General features: G+C 45.7%; 1 protein-coding gene and 1 long non-coding RNA gene across 2 annotated transcripts in view; both read left to right on the top strand.

The window, feature by feature from the left end:
- The window catches only part of LOC309558193, a 1,089,490-nt gene that overhangs the window by 157,525 nt on the left and 904,863 nt on the right, over positions 1 to 27,102 (top strand). The window lies entirely within an intron of this gene.
- Positions 16,974 to 26,491, top strand: TMEM11 (transmembrane protein 11). The gene is made up of 2 exons (XM_082261207.1): positions 16,974 to 17,129; positions 25,648 to 26,491. The coding sequence occupies exons 1-2, from the start codon at positions 17,083 to 17,085 to the stop codon at positions 26,162 to 26,164; spliced, it is 564 nt and encodes a 187-aa protein (XP_082117333.1). The 5' UTR covers positions 16,974 to 17,082; the 3' UTR covers positions 26,165 to 26,491.

The raw sequence follows: 27,102 nt of genomic DNA on the forward strand, positions 1-27,102 counted from the left end.
TACTTTTCAAAATTGGACCTAAAAGGGGAATACAATTTAATTCGAATCCGTGAAGGGGATGAATGGAAGACAGCATTCAGAACCAGATACGGACTGTTTGAGTACCTCGTGATGCCATTTGGGTTGTGTAATGCTCCAGCAGCCTTCCAACGTTTTATAAATGAAATATTCAGAGACTTGCTTGATGTTTGTGTTGTAGTATATTTGGACGATATACTTATTTATTCTCATTCTTTACCTGAGCACATAAAACATGTAAGACTTGTGTTGTCAAGACTACTTGCACATAACTTATATGTTAAATCAAAAAAATGTTTATTCCATAAAGAGGAAGTACTATTCTTAGGATACATTATATCTAAAAATGGAATCAAAATGGACATGAGCAAAATATCCTGCATTCTGGATTGGCCTGTGCCAACCACTCGCAAAGCATTACAAAGGTTCCTCGGATTCTCTAACTACTATAGGAAGTTCATTAAGAACTTCTCTGCGATTGTGAAACCTCTCACACAACTCACAAGCACAAAGAAATCATTCAAATGGTCAGAAGAAGCAAATGGAGCTTTCTGTCTGTTGAAATCAAGCTTTACTTCTGCTCCCATACTACGCCATCCAGACCCGGTAGATGCGTCAAATATGGCAGTAGGAGCAGTTCTCTCACAACGACCAACAAACACCTCACCTCTTCACCCAGTTGCTTTCTTCTCAAAGTCATTAAGCAGCCCCGAGGTGAATTACCCAGTAGGTGAGAAAGAGTTGCTAGCCATAAAACTGGCACTAGAGAATTGGCGACATCTACTTGAGGGTACTCAATTGCCAATCCTTATATATACTGATCACAAAAACCTTCAATACCTTCAGACTAATAGAACTCTTTCCCACCGGCAGGTACGGTGGTCGTTATTCTTTTTGAGATTTAATTTTTTAGTGACCTACACACCTTCAGACAAAAATAAAAAAGCGGATGCGCTTTCACGATTAGCCGAGAATGATTGCACCGAGGTTCCCTCAGTTCCTATAATACCACATGAACGTATTGTCGGCGTCGTTCGTTCCCTGAAGGAGGAGATTTTGCACAGCATAGGACTGGATTCACCTCCACAACAACATAATGCTGACGCAGAAGGCTTCCTTTACTACAACAATAAATTATACATACCCCCTACTATGCGAACCAAGATCTTGGAATTGTCGCATGATGTACCTATGGCAGGACATATGGGTATGACTAAAACTTTCAATCTACTTACTAGGCAGTTTTGGTGGCCAGACATGAAGACAACCGTAAAAAAGTTTGTTTCATCTTGCGATATCTGTGCAAGGTCTAAAATTGACAATACGAAACCATCGGGTCTACTTTGTAGTTTACCAATACCCCAGGTTCCGTGGGAAGTGGTATCCTTAGACTTCATAGTGGAACTACCACCTTCCAAAGGATTCAACACCATCTTAGTATCAGTGGACCATCTGACCAAGATGGCACATTTCACTCCTATCCGAAGACTACCTTCATCCAAACAAACAGCGGAATTACTTGTGAAACATGTCTTTAAGTTACATGGTATTCCAAAAACACTGCTGTCTGACCGTGGTTCACAATTCATCTCAAAGTTTTGGCTAGCTCTATGTCAGATACTACGAATAGAGCGTAAACTTACTTCTCCATACCACCCTCAGACCAACGGACAGACAGAGAGAGTTAACCAGTGCATTGAGCAATATCTACGTTGCTATACTTCATATCTACAGGACGATTGGGTGGATCTCCTCCCGCTGGCGGAATTCGCCTATAACAACGCAACCCACAGCACTACTAAACAAAGTCCATTCTACTTAAATTATGGGTTTCATCCCACACTCCTTCCACCACGTATCTTGCCATCAAGTAATCCAGTGGCATCTGATTATATTACCCAGATAAAGGATTCTCTGGGATTACTCAACAATACCATCTCACATGCTCATAGCCAACAAAAGAGGTACTACGACCTCCGTAGGAAACCCTCTCCCCAATATGCCATTGGGGATCTTGTCTGGCTTTCTACAAAAAATCTGAGATTAAAGATCCCTAGTAAAAAACTTGGACCTCTATTCCTAGGACCTTTCCCAATAAAGAAGCTTATTGGAAAAGCTGCAGTACAACTCACATTACCAACAGACCTCAAGATACATCCCATCTTCCATGTGTCGCTACTAAAGCCCCATGTTCCTAACCAAGGAATAAGGCCTACCATATCACCTCCACCTCCTGTACAAGTTGAAGGTGAAGAATTTGAGATAAAGGAGATTCTGGATTCCCGTATCCATAGAAGAAGACTCCAATATCTAGTACGATGGAAGAACTATGGGCCCCAAGATGACACCTGGCTGGATACCTCCGATATACATGCCCCTAGACTGATTCGCAATTTCCACTCGAAATACCCGGAAAAACCAGTTCTAGAGGCCTTCCGGAGCCGGCCTTAAGGGGGGGGTACTGTAATGTTCTGGTACCTCTGGTACCCTTATTTCCACATTTCTCTCTTAATATTGCATCCCATCTTGCTATCCAAATGGGACGCATACACCTTTAAGGGCAATGACATCATCGCCGAGCGCCGCTATGAGCGGCTATTTCAATCGCCGGCTTTCTCTCACTCATTGCTCGTTCAAACCGCATGTTCACCGCACCTTCTCTTGTGAAGCTGGAGCTGCTGGCTATTCCCTTTGCCTGAACTGAACCGGAACCTCGCTGCCGATCCGTATCTCGCTACTGGATCACCTCTCACTACTGAACTATGTTACTACTACCTATCTAGTGATAAGTACCCCACAGGGGATTCCTTACTAACCTGCACTTCTACTGTCATCTACTGCATATACCAGGACTATCTCTATCTAAGCTATTTCCTATCATCTGCATAGACTGTTAGCTCTTGGGACTACCATCAACTATCCTTGCACTAGGTTACTCTGTCTTGTATACTCCATCTGCTGTCCCCTACCATCTGCACTATACTTGACATTAGAACCTATCTGCTTACTACCATCACCTAATACTACTCCTAGGTGCTCACCATACTATAGCCTGTCTCTCACCTATATACTCTCAGATATTCTATCTAACATCAGATTGAGTGTATGTATATTGCATAAACAGGCTGTGCACAGTGATGAAGTCCTGAGAGTTGGATATGTTTGTTCAACAGAATCTCTACACGACTACTGAGTGTGACAATTCTGCAGCTGCAAATCCATCCACTAACAAAAACGCATGAGCGTTACACTATACCAATGTCCTGGATACCACCTTGGACAGGTTGTTATCTCCCCGTTCCAGTGTTCCCCTGTCAACCAGTGGGCCAACGCCCTTTTCTCGTTTGGTTGGGGAGCTTGGACTGACTGACGTCTGGAGGATGTGTTGCCCTTGTATGAGGAAGTTCTCATGTTATTCTGCTACTCATGCTGGGATTTCAAGGATAGACATGGGTTTTGGCAATGGGTCGCTTTTGCCTCTCGTTGCCTCTGCTGACCATGAACTGAGACTTATATCGGATCATTCACCATTCTGGGTTAGGTTGTCCCTCCCCTCTAGGCCAAAACAGACTTTGTGGAAGCTGAATACATTCTGGTTATCTTTATTCCCGAACCCCGGTCCCATACCCGTTCTATTGTCCTCCTTCCTTGAAAGTAACCTTGACTCCGCGGAGCTCGGTGTAGTTTGGGATGCGACCAAGGCTTACCCAAGGGGTCAATTTATCCGTACTGTTAACAGAGTTAAGTCATCTACCAAAGCATGGGAAAAAATGTTTTTTGCAGAGGCGGTGAGAGCGGAGGGAGCCTATGTCAGTGATCCTTTGGATACCACGGAGGCGTTCCTGGCTGACAGCCCAGGCTATGTCTAAAAATGTGGCTATTCATCTAGCAGAGAATAAGAGTTTTTTTCTACAGCAGAAAAATTGTGAGGAAGACGGGGCATATATTGGCTATGCTGGTGCGCACACAGCAGTCCACAGCCTTTATCTCAGCAATTTGGGACTTTCAGAGTGAAAAGTGGAGTTCCACGCAAGATGTGAGTCAGGTATTTAGAGCCTTCTCCGATCTATACTCATCAAAGGTTTCCCCAGACATGCAGGATATAGAGGATTTCTTACATGTCTGCGAGCTTCCATGCCTGGGGCCTCGGATGCAGCAATGCTGAACGCCCCCCTGACTGAGGATGAACTCCTCTTAGCTCTAAAATCTATTCCCAATGGCAAATTACCGGGGGCAGATGGCTTTCCGTCTGAGGTCTATGGGCGTTATGCTGAGCAGTTGGTACCTCTCCTATTAAAGGTTTATAATAATGCACTGCTAACGGGGTCATTGCCTTGTTCGATGAACGAGGCCATTATTGTTCTCATACTGAAACCTGGCAAGGATCCTCTGGCAGCTGATTCATATAGACCCATTTCTCTGCTTACAGCTGACATGAAACTATTGGCCAAAATATTGGCTACTAGATTGTCCAAGGTTATCCATAAAATCATCCATAGGGACCAATCAGGGTTCATCCCATCCCGCTCCACTGCACAGAATTTGAGGCGACTCTTCCTTAATATGCAGATACCAATAGACAACTCGGGCAATAGAGCAATATTCTCCTTAGATGCGGCCAAAGCCTTTGACAGTTTTTGAGTGGCCTTACCTGTGGGCAATTTTAAGGCACTTCGGGGTGGGTGATTTCTTTATTGACTGGATCAGAGTGGTGTTTGCTAACCCCACTGCAAGGATACATGTTAACGGAGAGCTTTCTGGGCCTTTTTCCTTGCACAGAGGCACCAGACAGAGGTGTCCACTTTCGCCCCTGCTGTTTGCCATGGCCCTGGAGCCTCTGGCAGCACATTTCCGCACCTCCTTTGAGATAGTTGGTTTCAGGAGGGGCACCCATACAGATGTGATTTTGCTGTACGCTGACGACACTCTGCTTTACCTAGGGGACACGGTGGGTTCCATGGAGGCTGTGATGACACTCAACTATTTTGGCTCCTTCTCTGGATTCTCCATAAATTGGGACAAGTCTGTCCTCTTGCCCCTGGTTCCTTTGCCTTGCCCTCTACCTGAGTGTGCGTCATCGGTGAGGGTGGTTTAATTACTCAGGTGTTCAGGTGTCTCCTGATCCTAGTCAGTACATGGAATTAAATGTATTACCACTGTTGCATAGATTTCGCCAGAAATGCACGTCTTGGTGCAATAAATCTGATCAAGATAGTCTGTGCGCCCTAACTTTTATACATGCTTCACAATGCCCCCATTTGGATCCCCAGGAGGTGGTTTATACGTATAGAATCTCAATTCCGTGACCTAATTTGGTGTAAAAAAGTGACTCGTATTAGTTTGTTCACCCTACAACTGAGAAAAGACTGTGGTGGCCTGGCGGTACCACTTCCCAGAGCGTATTTTATAGCCTCTCAATTACAACAACTAGGTGGGTGGGGTGTACATGACCCATTGGATCCTATCAGAGCCCTTTTGATCCCACAGAACTCTCCGTATGAGGACATTCGTGCGTCTTGAGGCGGGATTCACCCACATGCCGGACTCTCCCCCGGCAATTAAACTCTTTAAACTCTTGTGGAAACATGTTAAAACTATGTTAGACATACAGGGCTTTTTCCTGAAGACTCCTATTTGGCGGAATTGCTATTATCGTGAATTGCTCAAGTTGGAGGGATGCGATGCTTGGGAAAATCTGGGCATCGGATTCATGGCACAGTTATACAGTGTTGATGTTCTTAAGTCTTTTCAAGACCTGCAGCAGGAGTTTGCAATCCCCAGACACCAATTCTTTCAATACCTACAGCTGTGACACGCACTTAATTATCAGTTTTGTGTTTCCAAACTTTGGCTAACGGAGCATAGGTTGACGGAAGAAGTTTTCCAGACCACTGACAAAAAAGGTATAATTTCCAATATTTATACTTTCATCCTTAACTCCGTGCAGGACACATCCAGAATACCAGCTAAAAGGGGTTAGGAGAAGGACCTGGGAGTTATAGATGGAGATACATGGGAATTGTTTCTTTCCACAGTGCCCTTGGTGTCGGCATCACAGATGATCTCCCACCTCTTTCTCTTACACAGAGCTTATAGAACCCCGGTCCAGCTGTTTAAATGGGGACACAGAGCCACATCTACTTGCCCGAAGTGTGAGCGGGATCAGGGTACCCTTATCCATATGATATGGAGATGCCCCAAATTGTTCCGCTATTGGACAGTTGTAATCACCACAATTTCGAGGGTATACAACTTTCAGCTGCCTAGGGTTCCCATTGTGCGTTTACTGGGTGCACTGGAGGTGGAAACCCTGACCCAGAATGCTCACATAGCTGTCATACGTCTACTCTATGTGGCCCCTAAATTAATAGCCAGATACTGGATTTCTCTCCGGGTCCCCAGGGACAGTCAGTGGATTGCGCCAGTCAATGCCCTACTTATAAGAGAAAAATTGACCTATCAACACCGAAATGTCCCCAGGAAATTTTAGTCAATGTGGCAGCCCTGTTTGAATGATCCTAACCTGGCACCACATCAACTAGTGACGAATAGACTGTTGGAGGCTTGAGATGGCATGTGGTCCAGGGGTACTCCTGGTGTGTTGTCCAGAGTGAGAAGCATTGTTTCTCCCTTCTCCCCTTCCCCTCTTTATCCTACCCCCTTTCCCTTCCCCCTTCTTCTTTTGCTTCTTTTATGGGTTTCATTTCTGTGTGCTTGCTTACTTTTCCCTTTTCTATGTTTGTTCTACTCTCCCGCATGAATACTTTGTTAGAGGTACACCGTCTTCCTTTTCGAATGCGGAAGTTATGGTTTTTGAGCATCATTTCATTTTTCTTTTTGGTAAACTGTTCTTTATGGTGGAATGAACATGGTTTGTACAAATGTAATTCTGATTGTGATAGTACAATACACTCTGTATATTTCTTGTTTACTGGAAAAAAAAATTTGTACACTGTTTTGATGCTCAATAAAGTTTTGTTTTTCGAACAAGGGGATGAGAGAGAGGCTGTTGAGATAGACCCCTAGTCCGGTCCCTATCTGCAGTCTCTGTCTGTGGGAAGGTGTGTGTGATGCTTGGTACGCTACCTTCCATTCCAGCAGGATGCCAGCATTGGGCAGGACCCTTTCTCATAGCTGGGTGAGGGCAGGAGGTCACGGAGCTTCCCTGCTTCTTCCAGAGGATCTGTCTGCTGTGAGATGGAGTGGTCCCTGGTTTCCTGCACCTCCCGCCTGTCCACATTATCCGGCCCCGGTCAGCCTGTCCTCCGGTCCTGGGAGGTCTTCATAGCTGTTCTTCCTCCAAGGCTATTGGTCCTTGCCGTCCTCGCTGCTCACCTTCCCAGTGACCTCCTGGAGATGGGTACTGTCATCCTGTCCGCACCTTTGCTCTCCTGCTCCCTGCACCTGCTGTCATCAGACTCTCCATGACAAAGCCCCCATTGACCGATTGGTCAGTCTGCCCCTGGGCCACAGAGTCCCAGCGAGAGGAGACAGAGCCGCAGGCGCCGACTTTCGCAATAAATCACAGGCAAATTAGGGCGCCACGAGGTGACCACCTAAGTTGCCTAATCAAAGAGCCGCCTCTGGCAGGGAGAAGAGATCAGTGCCGGCTGCAGAAAAAGCTCTGCTGGTGCCTGCGCCAGCTGGCCCCCTCCCAGTTCCAGACTCCACTCCCGAACATTGCTTTAATTCGCCGGGGGTTACATCAAATCCCAGGATGGTTCCAGTGAATCCAGGGCGGTTGAGAGGTATGGTGCCCCCCCCCCCCATCAGTGTACGCCCCTGTCATTATTCTGATGTGGAATGGTGAGGTGGGCTGGGAGAGGGTGGGATATAGGTGGAAGGTGGGGGTGGGTTGGGGGGGTAGGGATGGGGAAAGGGTAAGAGGGGGTGGGATGGGATGGGGGAAAGTGTTTGAAATAGAAGATATTGATTTTATCTGGGGAGGGGTGTGGGAAGATCACTTGGTGGCTGGGGAGGATCTCTGAAAACAATGCCTTGGTCTATTGGGGGGGTGAGGGCTGGGCTAGAGGATGGATTTCAATGGCTGGTGAGTGGAAATGGAAAAAGATGCTGGAAGGGGGGTAGCAATAAAAGGAGGGGGGCAAGGTTGTGACAGCCGGCGAGGAGGATCCAAAACTGTTAGCTGTGCTGCATGGTGAAATGACTGCAAACAGTGGCGGGTGGAGGAATGAAGTAAGTCTCACAGGCAGGGAGGCATGGAGCAGTGTGGAAAGCTAGCGGGAAACGGTTTATAGCATGCTGCCCGACTTGGAGTGTTGCTGGCAGGGGATGACACTGGCCAGATTGATTGTCGGCTGGGTTTGTAGAGGATGGCGGGGGGTGGAGCTGGGAGGTGGCCTACAAACTGTGTCATCAGTTGCTAGGACGCCAGCGGTCCTAGCAACTAATGACAGTATTAAAGATTGATGCTCTGCTCACAGGACTCCTCGATGCAGCGTGTGAGAGCACACACCGCACAATTGAGGATACCAACACTGAATGGAGCCCAGTGCGGGAACTTGTTTTGACTTTTTGACAGTCTAACCATGTACAGGACCCCGAAAACCAATCGCTGCCTTCAGGCCTTCTAAGGGCATAAATTGTTGATTTCACTCCTCACTACCTATCACAGTTTTGGGGGCCATGAAAAGCCAAAATAGCACAAAAAGCAAGATCTGCAAAATACTCAAAATGCCTTTCATCAAATAGCTTAGGGTGTCTACTTTCTGAAAAGGGGTAATTTGGGGGGGGGGGGTCTTGGCATTTTATGGCCTCCTAAACTGTGATAGGTAGTGAAGAATGAAATCAACAATTTCCGCCCTTAGAAAGCCTGAAGGCAGTGATTGGTTTTCAGGGTCCTGTACGCAGCTAGACTGCCAAAATGTATCACAGATGTGGTATCTCCATACTCAGGAGAAGCAGCAGAATGTATTTTGGGGTGTCATTTCACATATAACCATGGAATGTGTGAGCAATATATCATTTAAGTGACAAATTTATGTATAAAAAATAAAACAATGTTGCCATTTTCCCAAAACTTGTGGCAAATATAAAATATTCCATGGACTCAACATGCCTCTTAGCAAATAGCTTAGGGTGTCTACTTTCTGAAAAAGGGGTCATTTGGGGGGTTTTGTGATATCTTGGCATTTCATGGCCTCCGAAACATTGTCATTTTTCAAACACCTGTGACACAAAAATTAAATATTTAATGGGCTCAACATGCCTCTCAGAAAAATTGTTGGGGTGTCTATTTTCCAAAAAGGGGTAATTGTGGGGGGGGGGGGGGGGGTTGTACTGCCTGCCATTTTAGCACTTCAAGAAATGAGATAGGCTGTCAGAAAGTAAAAGCTGTGTAAATTCCAGTATATACACCATAGTTTGTAGACGCTATAACTTTTGTGCAAACCAATAAGGCTTATTGAGATTTTTTTAAATCAAAGACATGTAATTAAATACATTTTGGCCTAAATGTATGACAAAAATTGAGTATATTGGATATTTTTTAAAAAAAAGTAGAAAATGTAATTTCTTTTCACTCATTTTTTGTTTATATCGCAAAAAATAATAACCGCAGAGGTGATCAAATACCACCAAAAGAAAGCTCTATTTTTGGGAAATAAAGGACATAAATATTGTTTGGGTACAGCATTGCATGACCGTGCAATTGTCAGGTAAAATCATGCAAGGCCAAATTGCCAAAAAATGGCCTGGTCGTTAAGGGGGTAAATCCTTCTGGTCCAGAAGTGGTTAACTGAGCTTGAGCAGTTTGGCAAAGAAGAGTGGGCAAATATTGTAAAGTTAGTAGAGATATATCCCAACAGACTAAAGGCTGTTATTACCACTTGCAGACCGCCCACCATACATTTACTGCGGTAGGGCGGCCGCTCTGTGCCAGATGGTGTACCTTGTACAGGATCTGACACTTCTGACACGCCGCCAGTGACCCGTTCCTACTGTGATCACACACAGTGTGAGCCCAGTGGCGGGTACTGCGGACTCGATGCCGGCCGGCACCAATCAATTACACAGGTAGAACGATAATCTGTAAACAAGGCAGATTGACATTCTCTCAGAAGGGAAGGTATTGATCCTGTGTTTCCCTAGTCAAACCACCTTTCCCACAGTGAGAAAGCACTAGCTAGGCACACAGTTAATCCTTTGATCTCCCCTGATGTTAACTCCTTCCCAGCCAGTGTCATTAGTACAGTGACAGTGCATTTATTCATTTTTTAAACTGTCGGTCTTTTATTGTTTATAGCGCAAAAAATAAAAACCGCAGAGGTGATCAAACACCACCAAAAGAAATCTCTATTTGTGGGAAAAAAGGCACAAAGATTGTATTTCAGTACAGTGTCGCACAACTGCGCAATTGTCAGTTAACCATTTCCCCACTGGGCACTTATACCCCCTTACTAACCAGACCAATTTTCAGCTTTCACTGCTCTTACATTTTGAATGACAATTACTCAGTCATGTAACACTGTACCCATATGAAATTTTCATCCTATTTTAACATGAATAGAGCTTTCTTTTGGTGGTATTTATTCATCATTGGGTTTTGTGGTTATTTTTTGCGCTATAAATAAAAAAATACCAAACATTTTGTAAAAAAATGCATTCTTCTTTGTTTCAGTTTAAAAATTTTGCAAATTTAGTAATTTTGGCCAAAAATTATACTGCTTTATATCTTTGGTAAAAATAACTCAAATAAGTATATATTATTTGGTCTTTGTGAAGGTTATAGGGGTCTACAAGCTTTGGTGCCAATCACTGAAAATTGATCACACCTGATGTACTGACGGCCTATCTAATTTTTTGAGACACTAACAAATACCCCCCAAATGACCCCTTTTTGGAAAGCAGACATTCCAAGATATTTAGTAAGTGGCATGGTGAGTTTTTTGATGTTATCATTTATTCCCACAATTCTTTGCAAAATTAAGATTTGTTTTTCCTTCACAAAATTGTCATATTACCAATTTATTTCTCACACATTGTATAGGCATACTTGCAGCTACACCCCAAAATACATTCTGCTACTCCTCCTGAGTATGGCGATACCACATGTGTGAGACATTTCACAGCCTGGCCACATACAGAGGCCCAACATCCAAGTAGCACCTTCAGGCGTTCTAGGAGCATAAATTACACATATACAGTATCTCACAAAAGTGAGTATACCCCTCACATTTTTGTAAATATTTTATTATATCTTTTCATGTGACAAGACTGAAGAAATCACACTTTGCTACAATGTAAAGTAGTGAGTGTACAGCTTGTATAACAGTGTAAATTTGCTGTCCCCTTAAAATAACTAAACACACAGCTATTAATGTCTAAACCGCTGGCAACAAAAGTGAGTACACCCCTAAGTTAAAATGTCCAAATTTTGCCCAATTAACCATTTCCCCTCCCTGGTGTCATGTGACTTGTTAGTGTTACAATGTCTCAGGTGTGAATGGGGAGCAGGTGTGTTAAATTTGGTGTTATCACTCTCACTCTCTCATACTGGTCACTAGAAGTTCAACATGGCACCTCATGGCAAAGAACTCTCTGAGGATCTGAAAAAAAGAATTGTTGCTCTACATAAAGATAGCCTAGGCTATAAGAAGATTGTCAAGACCCTGAAACTGAGCTGCAGCATGGTGACCAGGACCATACAGAAGTTTAACAGGACAGGTTCCACTCAGAGCAGGCCTTGCCATGGTCGACCAAAGAAGCTGAGTGCACGTGCTCAGTATGATATTCAGAGGTTGTCTTTGGGAAATAGACATATGAGTGCTGCCAGCATTGCTGCAGAGGTTTAAGGGGTGGGGGGGTCAGCCTGTTAGTGCTCAGACCATACGCCGCACACTGCATGGTTGTCGTCCCAGAAGGAAGCCTTTTCTAAAGATGATGCACAAGAAAGCCCACAAACAGGTTGCTTAAGACAAGCAGACTAAGGACATGGATTACTGGAACCATGTCCTTTGGTCTGATGAGACCAAGATAAACTTATTTGGTTCAGATGGTGTTGCACATGTGGTGGCAACCAGGTGAGTACATAGACAAGTTGTCTTGCCTTGCCTACAGTCAAGCATGGTGGTGGAAGTGTCATGGTCTAGGGCTGTATGAGTGCTGCTGGCACTGGGGAGCTACAGTTCATTGAGAGAACCATGAATGCCAACATGTACTGTAACATACTGAAGCAGAGCATGACCCCCTCCCTGACTGGGCCACAGGGCAGTATTCCACCATAACGACCCCAAACACACCTCCAAGACGACCACTGCCTTGCTAAAGAAGCTGAGGATAAAGGTGATGGACTGACCAAGCATGTCTCCAGACCTAAACCCTATTGAGCATCTGTGGGGCATCCTCAAACGGAAGGTGGAGGAGCGTAGGGTCTCTAACATCCACCAGCCTTGTGATGTCGTCATGGAGGAGTGAAAGAGGACTCCATTGGCAATCTGTGATGCTCTGGTGAACTCCATGCCCAAGAGGGTTAAGGCAGTGCTAGAAAATAATGGTGGCCACACAAAATATTGACACTTTGGGCCCAATTTGGATATTTTTACTTAGGGGTGTACTCACTTTTGTTTCCAGCGGTTTAGACATTAATGGCTGTGTGTTAAAGCGGAATTCCGGGCAGAGAAACGTTTTTTTTTTTAACATACCCCCGGGACAGTCAGGGCTAGCACATTCCACAATGGCTAGCCTCTGATCTGTCCCGGTTCGCACTTACCTTTTAGAAGAAATACTTACTTAGAAATTTTCTTCCACAGCGTTTCCATCTCGGTTGTGGGCAGCTGAAGCCGGCGCGGTCCTCTTCTCTGTCTTCTTCCGCGTCTTCGTGTCCCAGAATGCACTGCACCGGCCCCTCTCGTCACTTCCGGTGCGGCGCCGCATTCCTAAACAGCTTCTGGGCATGCCCAGAAGCTGTTTAGCAGGGGAATGCGGCGTCGCCCGGAAATGACGAGCGGGGCCGGCGCGGCGCATTGATTCCTGGGAGCTATGACGTTTAGCTCCCAGGAATCATTGCGAGGCAGGAAGTGACGGGGAGAGCCTCGGCGCTGGAGGAGGAAGCTGTCATAGGTGAGTATTTACGATCGTCAATTACAAGGTGAGTTTAAAAAAAAAAAAAATCTAACTATCCAATTCCTTTTCAGGTTAGGCTGAACTAGCGGACGGGCACAAAAAAAAAATATCGTTTTTGTGCCCGGAACTCCGCTTTAAGGTTATTTTGAGAGGACAGCAAATTTACACTGTTATACAAGCTGTATACTCACTACTTTACATTGTAGCAAAGTTATATTTCTTCAGTGTTGTCACATGAAAAGATAATAAAATATTTACAAAAATGTGAGGGGTGTACCTACTTTTGTGAGATACTTTAATTTCCTGACAACCTATCACACTTCTGAAGGCCCTGGAGCATCAGAACAATGGAAATGCCCACAAAATGACCCTATTTTGGAAAACAAACACCCCAACACATAAGCTAGGAGGCATAATGCGTCTTTTGAACATGTCAAGTTTTTGGAAAATGTGGAAAGAAAATTAGATTTTTTTTTTTTTTTTACACAAAGTTGTCCATTCATAAGATATTTCTAACACATAGCATGTACATAGCAAAAATGACACCCCAAAATACATTCTGCTACTCCTCCTGAGTATGGCGATACCACATATGCAGTGGCGGCCCGTGCATAGGGGGCGCCAGGGCGCCGCCCCCCTAGCCCTAAAAAAAAGAAAAAAAAAAGACAAAGCGAACAAATAAAGTTTTACAAAAAAAAAATTGGGTTCGCCGGCCTCTGTAATGGAAGTGGTGGCTAGGGGGGGGTGGGGTTTACGTCCCAGAAGAGGCGCCGATCGGCTGCCTTCTGGGGGCGTAACCAGAGCGCAAGTCTTTGCGATTGGACACCCCCACTTTCTGATATCCTGGCTGTGATTGGTCCAGTCTCCAGCCTGGACCAATCATCATCCAGGACATCCGCTCCCTGACGTCACAATGGGGGCGGTGCCGGTGCGTGAGTCAGTCACTCACCGTCACCGCCGCTCGGAGGACGAGGGAGAAGCCGCTCACCTTCCTGCCGCCGCCGCAGCAGAGAGGACGGACTGGATCGAGGAGGGAAGAACCCGCCGCCCTGCCGCCGCCAGGTAAGTGCATTAAATTGAAGGGCGCACGCACGCTGGTCTCTGCATTGATTGGGGGACAATGCTGTGGGTACCAGTGTTAATTTTGGCAGCAAATTTCAATTTAGTTTTAGTTTTAGTCTTAGGACTAAAATGGCATTTTAGTTTTAGTCCTATTTTAGTCTTCTGCAAGTGTTTTAGTTTTAGTCATATTTAGTCGACTAAAACTCCTGTATATTTTAGTCGACTAAAACACCCTACATTTTAGTCGACTAAAACTCATTTTAGTCATCTATAATCAAATGGGTGTAGTTCAATTGTAATTTGTAATGCATTATTTAAGCATTTCTCTACAATTTCCAAACTCATTATATACTACTGCTGGTCCTGGAGTGAAAAATCTAATATGTTATTATTTATGGTTTGAGCATGCGCCAGTGTTAGTTTTTGGCAGCAAATTTCGATTTAGTTTTAGCTTTAGTCTTTTGACTAAAATGCCATTTTAGTTTTAGTCGTATTTTAGTCATCTGAATTGTGTTAGTCGACGAAAACGTTTTAGTCGGTTTTAGTCGACGAAATTAACACTGGTGGGTACTCTGCATTTATTGGGGTACAATGCTGTGGGCACTCTGCATTTATTGGGGTACAATGCTGTGGGCACTCTGCAATCATTGGGGTACAATGCTGTGGGCACTGTGCATTTATTGGGGTACAATGCTGTAGGCACTCTGCATTTATTGGGGTACAATGCTGTGGGCACTCTGCAATCATTGGGGTACAATGCTGTGGGCACTCTGCATTTATTGGGGTACAATGCTGTGGGCACTCTGCATTTATTGGGGTACAATGCTGTGGCACTCTGCAATCATTGGGGTACAATGCTGTGGGCACTCTGCATTTATTGGGGTACAATGCTGTGGGCGCTCTGCAATCATTGGGGTACAATGCTGTGGCACTCTGCAATCATTGGGGTACAATGCTGTGGGCACTCTGCAATCATTGGGGTACAATTCTGTGGCACTCTGCAATCATTGAGGTACAATGCTGTGGGCACTCTGCAATCATTGGGGTACAATTCTGTGGCACTCTGCAATCATTGGGGTACAATGCTGTGGGCACTCTGCAATCATTGGGGTACAATGCTGTGGGCACTCTGCATTTATTGGGGTACAATGCTGTGTCACTCTGCAATCATTGGGGTACAATTCTGTGGCACTCTGCAATCATTGGGGGACAATGCTGTGGGCACTCTGCAATCATTGGGGGACAATGCTGTGGGCACTCTGCAATCATTGGGGGACAATGCTGTGGGCACTCTGCAATCATTGGCGCTCTGCATTGAAAGGGGCATGCACGCTGAACTCTGCATTGTGGGGGCACAGAACAGTGTTCATTGCATTGAAGGGGGCACAGCACAGTGTTTATTGCATTGAAGGGGGCACAGCACAGTGTTTATTGCATTGAAGGGGGCACAGCACAGTGTTCATTGCATTGAAGGGGGCACAGCACAGTGTTTATTGCATTGAAGGGGGCACAGCACAGTGTTCATTGCATTGAAGGGGGCACAGCTTCAAAGTCACGCAATTTTTTTACTGCGTTTTTTGGCGCGAAGCAATACCTATTACATTTTTCTTTTTGCGCCCCCCCCCCCCAAAAAAATTTTGAGCACCAGCCGCCACTGCACATATGTGAGACTTTTACATAGCCTGGCTACATACAGAGGCCCAACATGCAGGGGGAACCATCATTTCCTGACTACCCATTACAATTTTGTGAGGCACTGACATGGCATGGATGTGGCACGGATGAGCACTGACGTGGCACAGATGAGCACTGACTTAACATGGATGAGCACCTACATGGCATGGATGGGGCACGGATGAGCACAGATGTGGCATAGGTGGGCACAGATGTGGCAGGATGAGCATGGATGTGGCATGGGTGGGCACAGATGAGGCAGGGATGGGCATGAATGAGGTATGATTGGGGCATGGAGGAGGCAGAGGATGAGTGCAGCCTTCCTCCTCACTTCGCATGCTGTACCGATCGCTGTGTACAGCATGCGAGAACTGAACCGGAAATGCTCTGGTTTGTTGACAAATGATCGATCCATTATTAGACGGAGCGATCACGAGGTAAAGGGCCGCTGTCATTGGCCATTTACCACAATCCGTGATGCGCCATGTCCCTAGGACCCAGCGAGCACGGACACTTCCGTGGGAGTGCCCCAGGGGGTGCCCGGGAAGCACGATTCTCGAATGACGTCATTGTACGCCCTCCCAGAATAAGCCAACCGATTTAGCTGTCATTCGGCTATGGCCCTTTTGGCAAGTGGTTAAAGAAATGCAGTGCCGTATCGCAAAAAATGGCCTGGTCATGAACGGGGGGGGGGTTAAACATCTCAAAGGTTAAGTGGTTAAGGCAAAACACAGTTCAACAAAATACTTACATACATGGGGTGATCCTTTTTCCAACTCAAGCGATACTATTTTAGAATTTTTTTCTGACATGTTAGTGTTATCTTTAACATGGATGTTATATGTTGTACTGAGTAAATAGAGCTTGATAAAACAAAAATGGTGTCTGTCTTCATTTTAGGCTGCAAAGCAACAAAGTACGATTATTTTCTATATCCAATGTGTGTGAATGAGGCCAAAGTCTAACCTTATGTAATCATAATATACAGCCTCAGAACATGGGTGTGTGGTGAATACATTGCTTCCTGTGTCCAGTATCAGTTTCCAGTCTGTATTCTGAGCCTCCATTACTATACAATAGGCTGTGGGAGAAATCCAGGCCAGACTAATATAGGAAGGTCACCAGCTAGGCCTAGCTCCCTCTCCCCGCCATTTTGGCCGCTGGGCCCTGTGTGAACTGTATTTCCCGGCACCACCCGGGAAATGCGCAGAACATTGGGAGGCGGGGGTGAGGCGAGTCTCCAAGATGGCCACTTGGGGAAGGAGGCGCGCTGGTGTGGGGAGAAGAGATAGGTGAGCCGGGGGTCGGTGTGTACTGTACGGTGTCCGGGCTGTGATATGTCCGCTCCCCGTGCCGGGAGGGAGAGGTGATAGGGACGCCTGGTCCGTGTACATGAGGGTGTCATGGCTGTCATGTGCCAGGCCCGAGGTCAGCTGTGCGGGGGCCCGGACATGTCACACGTGTCTTTATAAAGCTGGGATGGGGGATCGGCCAGCCATGGTCACCTCTTCCTTCACTCTCCGACCGGCCCATACGATCTGTACTATGCCACAGGGAATAACACTGCACCCGGATTACCGCCCCCCATTCCCCGCCCTCTGGTTAGTGAGGGAGCGCTTCAATTCGGGACAATCTAAAGTTTGTTTTTTTACTTAGCGGAATGTAAAGATTTGTTCCTCACTGAATGGCATTAGGACTACTGCAATGTGGAGGACAGGTCACCTCTGACAGTGGGCGAGGGACAGCTTATACTGATTAGTCCATGGGGACTGCAGGGAAAGTGTCTGCTGATGTTTCTTCCTGACAAGGTAGAGCTACAGAAACAGGACTGAATGAGGGAATTACCACAGACTGGGACAAGGAGAGAACGGCGCTACGTGCAGACCAATGTCACCCATTTTGTGCCAACTTAATAAAAGTGGTCAACAGTACTTCCTTATGTGTTGTATGACAGAAATATCATGCTCCATTTTTACTTTCTCCACTTCCTCCTCCACTGATACTCCTATGTTACTTCCTCCACTGATACTCCTATGTTACCTCCTCCACTTCCTCCTCCAGTGATACTCCTGTTACCTCCTCCACTTCCTCCTCCAGTGATACTCCTGTTACCTCCTCCACTTCCTCCTCCAGTGATGCTCCCATGTTACCTCCTCCACTTCCTCCTCCAGTGATGCTCCCATTTTACCTCCTCCAGTAATACTCCTATATTACCTCCTCCACTTCCTCCTCCAGTGATACTCCTGTTACCTCCTCCACTTCCTCCTCCAGTGATACTCCCATGTTACTTCCTCCACTGATACTCCCATGTTACTTCCTCCACTGATACTCCCATGTTACTTCCTCCACTGATACTCCTATGTTACTTCCTCCAGTGATACACCCATGTTACCTCCTCCACTTCCTCCTCCAGTGATACTCCTGTTACCTCCTCCACTTCCTCCTCCAGTGATACTCCTGTTACCTCCTCCACTTCCTCCTCCAGTGATACTCCTGTTACCTCCTCCACTTCCTCCTCCAGTGATACTCCCATGTTACTTCCTCCACTGATACTCCTATGTTACCTCCTCCACTTCCTTCTCCAGTGATACTCCTATGTTACCTCCTCCACTGATACACCCATGTTACCTCCTCCACTGATACTCCCATGTTACTTCCTCCACTGATACTCCCATGTTACTTCCTCCAGTGATACACCCATGTTACCTCCTCCACTTCCTCCTCCAGTGATACTCCTATGTTACTTCCTCCAGTGATACACCCATGTTACCTCCTCCACTTCCTCCTCCAGTGATACTCCTATGTTACCTCCTCCACTGATACACCCATGTTACTTCCTCCTCCAGTGATACTCCTATGTTACCTCCTCCACTTCCTCCCCCAGTGATACTCCCATGTTACCTCCTCCAGTGATACTCCCAGTGCTGTATCTTGGCCTAGGCCAACAAGGCCCAGGCCTAGGGCGGCACTTTGCAGGGGGGCAGCAAAAAAGCTGCACCCCACAGAAAAAAAACCCAGCCTGCTCCTTACTCCTGCATAAAAAGGGTCCCCACTGGCTTGCGCTACACTTTTAATATAGTGCCAGTCTTATGGGACAAATTGGGCCGGAGGGCAAGGTCCAGGACGCAAATCAGTCCGGCAGCCCCATAAAGCGATAACACTGCTACCTGCTGGTATGATAAATACCGGCCAGTGAGGACATTCAGACAGACCACAGGCTGCCGACCACACTTAATACAACTGGCCCGACGGACGCCAAAGCGAATACCTGTGGCACTGCAGCCTAATGAATAATTAAATTGGGGGTTGTACAAGTTTAGTTAGGCCTAGGGCAGCACAAAACCTAAATACACCACTGGATACTCCTATGTTACCTCTTCCACTTCCTCCTCCAGTGATACTCCCATGTTATTTCCTCCAGTGATGCTCCCATGTTACCTCCTCCACTTCCTCCTCCAGTGATGCTCCCATGTTACCTCCTCCACTTCCTCCTCCAGTGATACTCCTATGTTACTTCCTCCTCCAGTGATACTCCTATGTTACTTCCTCCTCCAGTGATACTCCTGTGTTACTTCCTCCATCAGTGATACTCCTGTGTTACTTCCTCCTCCGGTGATGCTCCCATGTTACCTCCTCCAGTGATGCTCCCATGTTACCTCCTCCACTTCCTCCTCCAGTGATACTCCTATGTTACTTCCTCCTCCAGTGATACTCCTGTGTTACTTCCTCCTCCAGTGATACTCCTGTGTTACTTCCTCCTCCAGTGATGCTCCCATGTTACCTCCTCCAGTGATGCTCCCATGTTACCTCCTCCAGTGATGCTCCCATGTTACCTCCTCCACTTCCTCCTCCAGTGATACTCCTATGTTACTTCCTCCTCCAGTGATACTCCTATGTTACTTCCTCCTCCAGTGATGCTCCTATGTTACTTCCTCCTCCAGTGATGCTCCCATGTTACCTCCTCCAGTGATGCTCCCATGTTACCTCCTCCACTGCCTCCTCCAGTGATGCTCCCATGTTACCTCCTCCACTGCCTCCTCCAGTGATGCTCCCATGTTACCTCCTCCACTGCCTCCTCCAGTGATGCTCCCATGTTACCTCCTCCAGTAATACTCCTATATTACCTCCTCCACTTCCTCCTCCAGTGATACTCCCATGTTACCTCCTCCAGTGATGCTCCCATGTTACCTCCTCCAGTGATGATCCCATGTTACCTCCTCCAGTGATGATCCCATGTTACCTCCTCCAGTGATGCTCCCATGTTACCTCCTCCACTTCCTCCTCCAGTGATACTCCTATGTTACCTCCTCCACTTCCTCCTCCAGTGATGCTCCCATGTTACCTCCTCCACTTCCTCCTCCAGTGATGCTCCCATGTTACCTCCTCCACTTCCTCCTCCAGTGATGCTCCCATGTTACCTCCTCCACTTCCTCCTCCAGTGATGCTCCCATGTTATCTCCTCCACTTCCTCCTCCAGTGATGCTCCCATGTTACCTCCTCCACTTCCTCCTCCAGTGATGCTCCCATGTTACCTCCTCCACTTCCTCCTCCAGTGATGCTCCCATGTTACCTCCTCCACTTCCTACTCCAGTGATGCTACCATGTTATCGCCTCCACTTCCTCCTCCAGTGATACTCCTATGTTATCGCCTCCACTTCCTCCTCCAGTGAAACTCCTATGTTATCGCCTCCACTTCCTCCTCCAGTGATACTCCTATGTTATTTCCTCCTCCAGTGATGCTCCCATGTTCGTTCCTCCTCCAGTGATGCTCCCATGTTCGTTCCTCCTCCAGTGATGCTCCCATGTTCGTTCCTCCTCCAGTGATGCTCCCATGTTCGTTCCTCCTCCAGTGATGCTCCCATGTTCGTTCCTCCTCCAGTGATGCTCCCATGTTCGTTCCTCCTCCAGTGATGCTCCCATGTTCGTTCCTCCTCCAGTGATGCTCCCATGTTCGTTCCTCCTCCAGTGATGCTCCCATGTTCGTCCCTCCACTTCCTCCTTCAGTGCTGCTCCCATGTTTGTCCCTCTGTTTCCTCCTCCAGTGATGCTCCTATGTTTGTCCCTCTGTTTCCTCCTCCAGTGATGCTCCTATGTTTGTCCCTCTGTTTCCTCCTTCAGTGATGCTCCTATGTTTGTCCCTCTGTTTCCTCCTCCAGTGATGCTCCTATGTTTGTCCCTCTGCTTCCTCCTCCAGTGATGCTCCTATGTTTGTCCCTCTGTGTCCTCCTCCAGTGATGCTCCTATGTTTGTCCCTCTGTGTCCTCCTCCAGTGATGCACCTATGTTTTTTTTTTTTTTTTTAATAATTTTTTTAAACAGCTGTATCATTTCGCTTCCTGAAATCCCCTTAGATGAGAGTGATTTTGCACTGAACACTAATTAGGCCCAGTGTTCAGTGCAAAATCTTGCACATGCAGCCACACCACAGGTCTATAGAAGCGGGCAGAGGCCCAATGGCATGCCTGCGAATGCTTGAGTGTCTCTGTGCATGCCCAGAAAGCCGCAGCTCTCTGCCAGGTCTCGTAGACTGGCAGAGACCCATGCTGTTCTGTCCATGCATGTGGAATCTTGGCTAGTTCCCAGACCTGGCAGAGACTTGCTGTGTGGTTGTGCATGTGCGGGATCCTGTTTCAAGATGGCAGCCTAGAAGCAGAGCTATGAGGGAGAACTTTTTCTGCAAGGAAGACACTGGACAAGTAATTGTGTTTTTTTTTTTTTTTTTCCTCTAATTTTCACACAGGGACAATTATTGGGGCATAGACCCTAAATTGCAGTGAGGTAGAGTGGCGTTCCTGTGTAGAAGCCCATTCACACCTGAGCGTATCGTTTTCAGGTTTTTTTTGCAGGTGTTTGGAGGAAGGCATTGACATCTAACAAAAACGCTTGTAATCTGCCAAAAAAGCTCATGTACTTTTTTGAGCGTCAGGCATTTTATTCAAGTGACAAAAGTGCTCAGATGTGAACAGGGTCCATTGAAATGAATGGGAATTTGCGTGTTGGGCGTTTTGAGATTTCAGAGATGGGTGTTTTATGAGCTGAAATACGCTCAGGTGTGAACAGGGCCTTAGTGTTGGGCTGCCAGCCTTGCCCAGTACAGTCCTAGTGAAAAGTTAAATCGGTTTCCTATCATGGTGTCAATATTAACACTTTCTGAAACCACCTTTGATTGAAGGCGCAGTGCTTTGTACATTTTATTTTTTTCGCAAAAATATGCGCATTTTAAGTGCTTCTTGAGGCTGAAGTTTTTTTTTACCTTCCTCAATTCTGTGCATGAAGGTAAAAAACCTGTGCATGTAGATCGACGTGATTATGTGCAAGCAGTCTCAGTGGCGCACGCGTGTTGCCGGAGCCTCACTGATTAGACACAGCGGGAGTCAGACTGCGGGAGGAGCGGACTCTATCGCCGCTGGCCTCCCACAATCTTCGGGGAAACTGACAGGAGAGCCGCCTGCCTGTGTAAACAAAGTTAGCGGCTCTCCTGTCACACAGGCACAGTGAGATTGTGTGTTTCAGCTAAGCTGAAACACACATCTCTGTGTGCCTGTCACAGAGCCCCCCCCCCCAGTTAGCAAACACATTTAGGCTTACATTTAACCCCTTGATCACCCCCAGTATTAACCCCTTCTCTGCCAGTGACATTTATACAGTAACAGTGCATAGTATTTAGCACTGATTACTGTAATGTCACTGGTCCCCAAAAAGTGTAATTTAGTGTCAGATTTGCCTGCCACGCAATGTCGCAGTCCCGCTAAAAATCGCTGATCGTTGCCATTACTAATAAAAAAAATAAAAAGTCCAAAAATCTATCCCATAAGTTGCAAACGCTATAACTTTTGCACAAACCAATTAAAATACGCTTTTTGGGATTTTTTTCCAGAAATATGTAGGAGAAAACAAATTGGCCTAAACTGATAAAAAAATAGTTTTTTTTTTTTTATTGGGAATGTTTTATAGCAGAAAGTAAAATATATTGTGGTTTTTTTTTTTTTCTTTTCAAAATGGTCGCTCTTTTTTTTTCGTTTATAGCGCAAAATCTGAAAACCGCAGAGGTGATCAAATACCACCAAAAGAAAGCTCTATTTGTGGGGATAAGTTTTGGATACAGCGTCGCATGACCGCGCAATTGTTAAATTAACACAGTGCCAAATCGCAAAAAAATGGCCTGGTCATTAAGGGGGTAAAACGTTCCGGAGCTAAAGTGGTAATACCACTTAAATATTTTTTCCTAAAATGTGAACTTGCCATTTAAATCTTAAGGCCTTGTGTGTACGGCAGCCAATCGGTTTGGCCGGCTTATTTTGAAGGGGCATGACTAAAAAAAAAGGTCTGCTGTTCGGCATCCGATCAGTGCTCTCTGCCTATGGCTGAGATCGCTGACTAGTGTGTTCTTGGGGGGGGGGGGGGCGGCTGTCCCCTGTCGGAACACAATAGCTTATCAGGGGAGATTTCTGTACTAACATCAAATAGTTAGAACTGCGGCTCCTCCCAAGCTCTTCAGTTTTTTTTTTTTTCTTTCTTTCAGCCCACTGTGTTAAATGGAAAAATAAAAACTGAGCCTGTACTAGGCTTTAGGGTTTAGCTGTGTACTATGACTTCTATTCATCATAGATATCTTCTGACAGTTGATGGTTGTCAGTGACTGTGATATTGTTGTCTGAGATGGTGTCCTTGAAGCTTGCTCTCCGATATAGACACAGCTGCCTTAGTAGTATGTATAACAGGACAGAGCTAAATGTCACTGGTGAGTCTGTGAAAGGAATGGAAGAACAGGGGGAGGACTTGAGTTTTGACACTACTCATCTGAAGAGAATATCAGAAATCTGAAAGCGCTCATTGCTTATCTCTTTCTGAAAACACTATTTTACCAGCTATCAATACTTTCTGGGTCATTGGCCTGGAGCAAATTTGCAGATGAGGAGTTCTGACTTCACTGACTGTAATTTTGTTCCAAATAAGTGACTAAACCCCAGTACACACGGGACAAACGTTGGACAGCATCGTCCGTTTCAATAGAAACTGTCCGACATTTGGCCCGTGTGTACTGCAGCCGGTCCGACAGATGGGGCATGACCGAAAAAGGTCTGCCGATTGGCTCCCAGACTAGCGTTGGGCTGGCCAATAATTGAGGCTGCAGCTTTGCAGCCTGCTAGAAGCGGGATACACACTCCTATGTGCGAACTGGCGCCCTCTGGTGGATGGTGCTGTAGTGAGTGCAGCTTGCTCTCACAGCCCGCCCACCTGCAACATCATCCTCCCAGGTTGACATCTGGACTTAATCAGTCCCCTTTCCTTACTGCCACTGAGTGGATGGGCAGTGGCCTCTCTGTGCCCATCAGGGCAGTCTCATCAGTGCTCATCAATGCAGCCTCATCAGTGTCGCCTGTCAGTACCACTTTTAAGTGCCCATTAGTGCAGCTTATCAGGGCCACCTAATCAGTTCAGCCCATCAGTGCCTTCTATCAGTGCTTATCGGCGCAGCCTCTTCAGCAATGCCTATCAGTGCCCATAAAGGCCACCTTATCAGTGCAGCCCATCAGTGCCCCCTATTGGTGCCCATAAGTGTCTTCTATCAGTGCAGCCTTATGAGTGTCGCCTGTCAGTGCCCGTCACTGCAGCCCATTAGTGTCTATCAGTGTCACCTCAACAGTGCAGTCCATCAGTAGTGCCCATAAGTGCCTTCTATCAGTGCTTATTAGTGTTGTCTATCAGTGCCTATAAAGGCCACCTTATCGGTGCAGCCTGTCAGTGCTTATCAGCACAGCCTCGTCAGTGCCCATCAGCGCAGCCTCATCAGTTCCAGTTTTTTTTTTTTTTTTTTCTGGGTTATTTTTGGTTAGCACCAGGTGTGAACAATTCTTATTGCCTGAAGCCCAGGACAATAAGACAATAAAAAAAAAAGGCAGATGACTTTTTTTTAGCTGGCTCCTAGATTCTAAGCAAATTTGTCAAGCCCTGTACTAGTGTGTACCAGGCTTTAAGCTGGCCATACACTGAGTGTATCACAGCCAGTTTCTGATGAATTGGCGGAAATTCACTTTGGGTGGCCTTGATGGCATTTTCTTGCATCCCGCCCAACATCCTTTGATTTAAAAATTGATTGAGCTGGATGGCAAATTCGCTCTGCCATCCACCTGCCAGTGCCAACTGTCAAAATAAGCTGGCACCACATATCTTTCCATCTGTGCTGTATAGCTTGGAGAAATCTGTTACATGAAAGAAAAAAAAAAAAACAGTATATGGCCAGCTTTGCTATTGAAAAGAAAACCGCTAAATGAAAGATAAGAACCTTCTTGCTGAGGCGTAGGGTCAGAGGTAATCCATAGGCAAAAAATTGTGGCCTGTCAGCAGGCTGACCTGCCACACAGTTTTTCATCAGTTCACTTTCAGGGTAAGTTCACACGAGCCTACCTAAAGCAGAACTAAACCGAGGAATACTCTCCTCCCTAATGCTCCCTTGCCAGCGCCAGCATCATCTTGTGTGTCCCAGGGTCCAACCATTTTCATTGGCTGGTGCGGGGTGACATCACTCTTGCGGAGGAGCTAGTCATCCTGGCACACAGGATCAGTCCAGTTGAATGCCCTGCTCCGTTTACAGTCCAGGGATTGCTTTGAGCAGTTGGGTAGGTGTCTTTTATTGCAAAAGAGACATTGCATGCAATAAAATGCCTGCCTTCTCAAAATCTATCATATGGGAACTTTGGTCCTGCTTTAAGGATACATCTGTGTGACATCCGACTGGTTTTACTTGATGTCTGAAATTATTAAAAAAAAAAACATGGCAGATTAATAAAAAAGTTTTTCTCTTTGACAGGGTACCCTTTTCCACGTGTGAGTGGTACATCGTGCATGAGATCTACAATGGTGAAAATGCACAAGACCAGTTTGAATACGAACTGGAACAAGCGCTCGAAGCTCAATACAAATACATAGTGATTGAACCAACCCGCATCGGAGATGAAACTGCACGCTGGATTAGTGTGGGAAACTGCCTACACAAGACAGCAGTACTTTCTGGTACAGTGTGCCTCCTCACTCCACTCATTTTGCCTTCAGAGTATTCACCATATATGTCTCTGCCAGCTGGTATTCTCAGCTTGGCTTGCTCTACTCTTTATGGAATCTCCTGGCAGTTTGATCCTTGCTGCAAATATCAGGTGGAGTATGATGTCTATAAACTATCAAGACTTCCACTACACACTCTTCCCTCCTCTACACCAGTCGTGCTTGTAAGAAAGGATGACGTTCATAGAAAAAGACTACACAACACGATAGCACTGGCTGCATTGGCATACTGTGTAAAGAAGCTGTACGAACTTTATCTTGTATGATTTCCATGGATGCTGAGCATGCAACAATATAAACCTTTTTTTGTGAAATTTGATTGAAATTGAAGAATTTCTCCAGAAAAAAATTTGGTGCTACTGCACTGATTATTTTCAGCGCTTTATGGTAGAAGGATGAGGACCTGCTTTGAAGTCAGTATACCCTAGCTGCAAGTTAAAAACCTAACGGGGAATACATGAATTTTGAAAGTGGGTGATGAGGGAGGTCTTTTTATGTTGAACATAGAATTATGTATTTGTTGTACTATACTTAACCAGCCAGAAGCCCATGTGACCATTAAAATCAAAACTAAATAAATGGCTGCTTGCTTTTATGTTGTGGACTGAGAAAGTTTTAAGTACAAAAATGTCTTAAAGTCTTGTCACTCTAAGCCTAAAGTACTTCTGTATTCTGAACCTGCTTTGTACAATGTATCTGATCACATCTAGTTTTCATTACGCACCAAGGGTATTGGTTCACCTTTTGAAATTCCTTGCTTATTATATATATATATATTTTTTTCTTTTTAATGTTCTGCTGGGTATACATGCAAACATATGATCATTCTATATAATTAGCATTTAGATGAAAGACAAAGTGATTTGCACAATAAAAAAATTGGCCTCACAAAAATGCTAAACGAATTGAACAAAGCCTAATATTTTTCTGTCTCGGATGATTTCTTTTACAAGGAAAGGATCTGTTCTATTATCCATTAATAGTTTATCAGTATGTATGACCAGCATTCATGTTTAAAGCTGAACTCCAAGTATATATAGCAAATTGTGCAGTTATTTATTCAGTTAGACAAATGAAATGTATTTTAAAGTGCAAGAACATAACATTTGTCGTAAAATCAGTCCCTTGTAATCCCTTGTACAGCAGCACTTAAGCCCCGTACACACGTACCGAATGTCGGCCGAACGATCGGCCGTCTTTTGTC

This window comes from Pelophylax lessonae, assembly GCF_965119305.1.
Source record: "Pelophylax lessonae genome assembly, chromosome: 6".
In the NCBI taxonomy this organism is placed as follows: Eukaryota; Metazoa; Chordata; class Amphibia; order Anura; family Ranidae; genus Pelophylax; species Pelophylax lessonae.

What these genes read in the sequence shown, in the direction of transcription:
- TMEM11 (XM_082261207.1), top strand. Translation starts at nt 17,083, where the DNA reads ATGGCCACTTGGGGAAGGAGGCGCGCTGGTGTGGGGAGAAGAGATAG. An exon ending in GGTGTGGGGAGAAGAGATAG is followed by an intron (nt 17,130 to 25,647) that starts GTGAGCCGGGGG and finishes TCTCTTTGACAG; the next exon opens with GGTACCCTTTTCCACGTGTG.